General features: G+C 38.6%; 1 protein-coding gene across 2 annotated transcripts; it reads right to left on the reverse strand.

The window, feature by feature from the left end:
• Positions 1-280: 280 nt before the first annotated feature.
• Positions 281-3,853, reverse strand: PIN4 (Auxin efflux carrier family protein). 2 transcript variants are annotated; one of them, XM_087466581.1, is made up of 6 exons: positions 2,214-3,853; positions 1,868-2,138; positions 1,603-1,688; positions 1,037-1,194; positions 861-937; positions 281-756 (listed from the first exon to the last, which is right to left on the reverse strand). In XM_087466581.1, exons 1-6 carry the CDS (start codon positions 3,379-3,381, stop codon positions 690-692), a joined length of 1,827 nt encoding a protein of 608 aa, XP_087322707.1. In that variant the 5' UTR covers positions 3,382-3,853; the 3' UTR covers positions 281-689. The 2 variants fall into 2 exon arrangements, with proteins under 2 accessions (XP_087322707.1, XP_087322708.1); XM_087466582.1 differs by having other exon boundaries at positions 868-937; positions 2,214-3,652.
• Positions 3,854-7,640: the final 3,787 nt, after the last annotated feature.

The following is a 7,640-nucleotide window of genomic DNA, read 5'->3' on the forward strand; positions in this document are numbered from 1 at the left end:
ATAAAATTATTTTCTTGTAGTGTCTCTACAAATTCGCTTTATGAACCGGCCGAATTAATAGTGATAATTCACGAGTGAACATCTTAGGAATTAGGATGCTTTAAACAACGGAACTGTAAACATGCATCGTAGGCCGTGCAAATATATTGTATGTCCTGTACTCCAACCCAAACAAAATTCAAAAGCTAGTTCTAGTAGTACTGTTTTTGTATCGTTTATTTACAAACTCACACTCTCGCGCATCATCGATTTCTTATCAAAGTAAACTACACGGTGATTATTCTAGTACAAACCACTGGATTATAAGATTCAGTTAAGAAAAAGGTGCATATACACATACGGGTGTGTAATAATGTGTTACATATATGCTTAGCTAGGATCTACACATAAATTAACATAAACAGAAGAAGAAGAAAAAGATAGATGGAAGAGTTTTTTTGTTTTTGTTTTGGCGTCTAACGGAGACAAGATCCTTAATCCATTCAAATCTTGTTCACGAAATCCTAAGTACTTTTGTTGTGTTCCACAAATATTGGAACCAAAAACCAAAGGCATATCTTCTTCTTCACCCACCTTCCACTCTTTCCCACGAAAAGAAAGGATTTGTTTATTTCCTGGTTACCGAGGAGGAATAAAGAACCCAATCTCCGAGGCGCTCTCAAAAGCCAGTTGAAACTGAAGGGACCAATTCAGAGGCCAAGAAGAATATAGTAGACCAGAGTTATGGGTAAGGCTATTAACATTCCAAATATTACCCTGCATCCATTTTCACCAACATATACATGTGTTAATATCTTAATATACTACTTGATCAAAAATAACGATTTTGTAACAGTAATATAAATAAGTTTGGAATTTACGCAGTACTGAGAATCGTTGGATGCACATTGTACTCTTTTGCAAACACAAACGGAACTATTCCTTGAGGCAACGCAGCCTATATATATAATTCATGCACTCAACATCATCATCATGATCATGTAAGACTATATTATAGACATATATCATGCATATGTAACACTATAAATATGTATACCTGAACGATGGCTATACGGAGAAGGTCCCCGTGTAACCCAATGGCAATCCCAGCAATAGCCATGATGGCCGGACCGGTTATGAATCTGACTGCCATGGCAAACGTGGCGACGGAGTTCCCACAAGCAATGATTTTGGGTTGAAGTGCCATGAATAAACCTTAAGAATAGACCAAAAATAAGCAATGAATTAATTAAGGGATTTTGAGAAATTGACAGCAAGAGTTAGGCCAGCTACTTGGTAAGACCCAAATAAGTACACACAGCCAGTGGGGGGGGGACCGGACCTACCAACATGTCTGGGTCACAAGGTCAGAGAGGGTCCGTATTCTCTTAAGGGTAAGTGCTTTGTACAGTCCATATGACTTTTTTTTTTTACCAATTACAAGCTGGACAACTACGACTAAATAAACACCCAGACCCACCTTTTGCATTAAATGAAGTTTTAACAGATATGATTGACAACAAATTGGACCCAGCATTACGCTTTATATTAATCTTTAAGATTAGATCATCATCAACAGAAGTCTAGTCCTTTTAAAAGAAAGATGGAGAAGTTTTGACTTACCTAAGCTGAACATAGCCATTCCAAGACCAGCATCTGAGAGTATGGAGATGGATTGTTGTAATATTTTGGGCATAGCCACATGCCACCTGCTTCCACAATAACCCATACTCATTATTAGTTTAGTTAGTTCCCATTACAATTATTCCATGCATATATGTGAATGAATACTATATGATTGATTATGTTATTTCCAATTTTATAATGATAATAATATATATCCATTATGGGTAAGTCAGAAAATGATTGGACTGACTAACTGACTGACCGGTAAGCAACAAGAGCCCAGATGAGACCGATAAGACTTGAATATGTGTTCGGGTTTCTGATGAGTTTTCGCCACACCATTATCAAAATCAGTCTCGTCACCACACTTGTAGGCGGCATATGTGTTCCCATGCGGACGCCGCCGCCATCTCCTCCGGCCGCTTCTAGCTCCGCCGTGGAATTAGACCCCACTTTGTTCAGCCCTGCCGTAGCTTTCTCTATCTCTCTTTCACCCTCTCCACCATCGTCACAGCCAATATCATCACCACCACCTGACCAAAACACACAAAAATTAGGATTAATATGAATTTGATATGTATAGTACTAAAATAAAAGAAACCTACTACCTCTGGCGGCATTACTCTTTCGAGGTTGATCAGGGACAACCATCCGGATCTCCTTGGCGCCTTGTTCAGATTGCTCTGTGGCACCTCCGGCTCCACCGAACACGTCGGAAACAGGGGAAGCGCTTGAACTCCAAACAAACATGTGAAGCTCTTTAGCGTCATGGCTCGCTTTGCTGTTATTATCCTTATCTTGCGGGACTTTGTTAGGTTGTTTAGTTGAAACAGCCGTCGTACCGGATGAGAACTCCGGGTTCGGAGCCGGGTACGAACCCGCCGTCGCCGGGTTAGGGTAAAATCCATATCTGACGGCGTTGTTCTCTTCGAAATTGGAAGGCCGCGGAGTCGGACCACGAGAAGATTGAACGGAGTACAGATCCGCCGGACCGAAATTAGAAAGCCTCCCGCCGGGGAACCCCATCACCGAGTAAAAATCGGAATTGTTGAAATTAGAACCTCTGGGAGTCGAACTGAGGCTGTAGATCTCAGCTCCGGTGAGATTGGAAGGCCGTGGAGTCATCATCAGCGACCTCCTCGAGGCGTTTGATTTCCTGACCGTGACGTGAAGCTTCCCGTCGTTTCCGATCTCCGCATCCGTCTCGAGGAAATCATGACCGTCGAGGGAAACGACGTCGGATTCGACTTTAAAGGAGACGATGGAGGCGGCAGTCTCAGGGAACTGCTCCATGATGAGAAGCTTAGCGCCACGGTACTCGAAGAGGAAGAGGAGGAGAGTGTACCAGATGATACACTGAAGAACAACGACCTGGACCATGAGAGAGCCGGCGTAAGTACCGTACATGGCGATCAACAAAGGGATGCCCATGACGAGAGTGTTGGGGAGAGTGCTGAGAGAGAAGATGGTGATCATCCACTCCAAGCTACCGTTCTTGGTAAGATTGGACCAAAGAGCAAGCAAGAAGAGCATGATGATCTTCTGAAGCGTGTCGGCGGCGATGAAGCGGAGGTTCATGGCGTAAGGATCGTTGGTGGAGATGAAGTGGAAGGAGAGGAGCGGGACGGCGAATATGGCGACGAAGCGGTTGATGCCGGAACACTGGTCAGGGGAGAATATCTTCCACCACTGCACGGATCCGTAGGCAAGGATCATAGCCACGTAGAGCGGCACCACCGCGGTCAGGACGGTGTACAAGTCGTGCCACGTAATCATTTTATTCCGGTGGGATTTACTTTAGAAGAGAAGTGGCATGAGAGGGGGAATTAGAAGGGAGGAGAAGGGCAAAGTGGGAAGAATAAAGAAACCGTTAGGAGAGAGAGATGATACTAATTTTAGAAAGGATTTAGGAGACGAGAGAGGGGGGCCTCCCTCATCACCAGACTCATCATATATATAGAGAGAGGTTTTGAAGCAGTGACAGTGTCCGTCATCATCATCATCATCACTCGTTTGCACACGATTACGTTTTTTTAATTAAGCGAATAATAATTAGTTAATTTACTTTATGTGAGATTAAAATGATAATGATATCATAGTGTGTTGTTGAGTGGGGACACGTGGCAGATCGCATATGGGGGAGTTTCTGGCGGTACGTGGACAGTTTTATTTATCATTGGAATAGTCCCTCGTGTGCTTTTTCTTTTTTGCTACTTAAGAAAAAATAAAAGTGGTCAAGTCTTTTTGCACTTTTTAAAGTTGCCAAGGAGAATATATATACACTACTATTATTTTCACTTGACAACCAAAGTTAGTGTTGGATATGGGCTTTGCCCCCAACATTTATAGAAGTCCAAGTAGAAGATTTCAGGAAGATTTGGGTCAGAAATTTTGGATTTGGCCCAATAGGCCGCAGGGGCAAAATCGTAATTTTACAAAGGATTGGAAGAAACCCTAGATCATTGGCCCACTATATATAGTATACGTCATTATCAGATAAAAGGAGCCAAAATTTTGGGCAATTAGAGAGAAAAAGGCTGATATTTTCTTATTAAGCATTTAGCTAATAGAAGACCAGATCCGATTCATCCCACTTTATTAAGAAATAATACGGATTACTGTTTCTGTAATCCTTTTTTCTTCGTAGAACGTAATAATCGTCTGATTCCCAAATACGATTAAATAGGTTTTGTCTTCGTTGGTGGTACAGGGAAACAAAATGATAAGACGAACAAATGTCATTAGTGTTAGGTCCAAACCACTGCTGCTGGACCGTTGAATTTAATTATAAGCACACAATATTTATTCCGTTTTTAAAGGTATCTATCTCACTTGCGATCTCTATTATAATTTTCTTTTGCTTACACAAGACAATTGAGTAGAAGTAGTAATTTTGAGCTTTATATATAGTTTCCGCAAGAATTTAAGGCTTCCTTCTTAGCTTTTACTAGTGAAAAACTGTTATGATGAATGATGATCAGCTTCACTATCTCCCACGAAGACACGTCTGACTAGTCTCTCAGCTTCTGGCCAGTCTTGCTAATTAGCCAATTGTGATCGTTGATCTCATATTATTATTATTTTTTTTTTGGCAAACCGTTGATCTCATATTATTTCTTCTCGATTAGGGTATATTTGGATGATTCTTAATATTCCCTCTGTTTCTAATAGTTTGATGTTTATAATTTTTCACACATATTAAGATGATGGTGTATATGATTAATTTATTATTTAGTTTTTTTCTTTATGATTTTTATTTTTTATTTTTGGTCATCTCATGCATATGTGATGATTTATTTTTCTGACATTTTTTCTACTTTTCTACTTTTACACCTTTTTAGTATTAAAATTATTTAGAATATCAATTTTTTAGAGACAAAAAATATTTTCTAAACATCAATTTATCAGGGAGAGAGTACAATTTTATCTAGATTCTATAACTCTACGTCTCTACATACCTAGGGACAAACTCGATCAGATCTTGGCAACTACGGCCACAAATGGCATCCAATGATTGGTAATAAAAATTTTAGTTTTTATTTCTCTCCACAATATTTATAAATGTGATTATTGCTTGGTAACCAAAATAGTCTTAAGAATGTGATTTTACATTTTTTCTGCTAATGATAACTAATGTGTTGTAGGTAATGACCTTGAAACAGTCATAGTTAGCTCTCTACCAGAACCTGTATTTAGATAATCTTATTCAAACTCAAAAGGATCTTACTGGTTAAGCACTTGATAATATCACTTTCCGTCCAAAATCAAATTATATCGAACAGCCCGCATAAGACACCTCCATTATGTTCCAACCCAATCACATAGATACGATTTTATATCCTTATATTTTGTTCTAGCTAGACGGATATAGTTTGACCGAATACTACTTGATATATACAACCCAATCAATAATCATGGGATGCTATTGCTGCAAATTGTTTTAAGAGTGTGAGAGCATGCATTTGCGGGAAAGAGGAAGTATATTTGTTAACGAGACATTTTCTAACACACACCAAATCACATGCTGAAGACCGGAGAAAACGAGAGCACGAGTCACATCACCAATAATCAAATCGTTCTTTTTTTTTGGTTCTTTACATAAACTACAAATAAACTACCAATCAATTACATTTAAATTATAGTATCAAGATTACGATATTATAAATAAATATTATTATGGACCCTTGGATAGAGAGTATCGAGTTTGGCGTACCTACAAAATCAATGCTCTTTTCGTATGCTTATAATATTTAAACACATGCATGTTCGTTCGTTGTAGATAATAAGTATCTCACTAATTAATAAATTTTTCGTGTTAATGGTAAGACACGATGATCTGTATTCTGGACCCATGAAAAAGATCACAGCTAGCGCTCTGTTTTTCACAAAAGAGCTAAAGCGTCCTTATTCCCTAAAACACACGCTGGTGGGTTTAACCAACCAAACCAACCAACGAGAGGGGTCAACGTGGTCTTGATCAAGACTGGTGTCTGGATATAAAGCTACCATAATGATGGCACGTGACACGCACGTGGTCCATTTCCTATACATGCCTTTCTACTTCGCGCCGGGTCGTCCCCGTCGCTACCAAACCCCAAGGCCTCTCAAAGTTTTTGTACTCAGTTCCCAATTTTTCCTTTTCTTTTTCTATGACCGTAGATTTTTGGGTAAATCCATTAGTACTTTATGGGGCCTGGCGTGGAAATGTGAAATTTGCAATGGCACATAAGCCTAAGAGAGTCACTTTTTAATATCTCCACTCCTAAGTCCTAACACTATAATTTGTATTCTAAAAAGATAAATGTTTCAATTTTTTCACTACTAGATGTCTAATCTCGGTGCTCAGTTTGTTTTCAATATATTAAAATTTTAACATTTAGGCTTTAAATGGTAACATGATTTTAGAGGAATTTGTTAAAGTATTGTTGAGGAATTTAAAATGGTTACATCATTTGCATGTTGAATACTTGAGGAATATAAGCGTTTCGGCTAAACGCAGCTAAAAATTGAAATAATCTAAGAATCGAAATCAGCTAGATGCAGCTATGAATTAAAAATAAGCAAAATGGTTTAAGAATGATGTAAAATAGAACATATAAACTCTTTCCCTAGAACTCCATTGTTGGTACCGTACGTTGCAAGTTAGTTTTTGCGGCGGAGACTTATTTTGTCTCGAGGAAGACAGGAGAACTATTTGACACTGGTTTAATGAAAAATGGGGAAAATTAATCGCAGTTATAGTATTTAATCCTCCAATCAAAACATCAGATGAGCAGAGAAATCGACCCACCGACCGACCAAGGATTTAGGTTTTCTTTTTTCTCAAAACTTTGCAGATATAAAATGGACTCGAAACTTTATGGGCCTTTCTAATGGGCTATGGGCCAATTTCATCGATGAGGTAAATGTAATTAAGGTTGAGACTAAAGGGGCGGCTTAAGTAATCAAGCGGAAGGCATGCAGCCGGGTTTGTTATACGAGTCGTTGGAGTTAGACAGTTAGCGTAGGATCATCCTTTCTTTTTTTTTTTTTGTTAAAGGGCATTCAAATTAAAGCATGACCAAAGAGTTTTACAGGGCTAAATAAAAGAAAAAGCCCAATGCCAGAAGCCCAGCTACAAAAAATTAGAAACTAAAATCCCATTGAGAAAGGATCATCCTTTCTTCACCTTGGATTTGGTTAGATGACTGGTTTGTGGTTGGGAGTGTAAAACCGGAGCATCCCTTTTTTTCCCCTGGAATGGTATATTTTTTTGGTTGTTCTTCATTTCCTTTCGTAATTGTAATCTTATCGGTACTTCGAAATCAGTGACTGGTGATCAAACTCATAAAATTGCCGTATGTTGTTCTCCAGTTTACGTTTTGCTTTCTGAAATAGTGAAGATAGAGTTTACGTATTATTAGTTCAATGTTTTTTTTTTTTAATTGAGAGCACTATCTCAACAATTGGATTTTGTGGTAATGAACTGTTTGAAAATACTAAAATAGATTTTTGTTTTTATTTCTTATTTCGATTTCCAAATTAAGGATATTGGA

This window comes from Camelina sativa, chromosome 9 (assembly GCF_030686135.1).
Source record: "Camelina sativa cultivar CO46 ecotype springtype chromosome 9, ASM3068613v1".
Classification (NCBI taxonomy): Eukaryota; Viridiplantae; Streptophyta; class Magnoliopsida; order Brassicales; family Brassicaceae; genus Camelina; species Camelina sativa.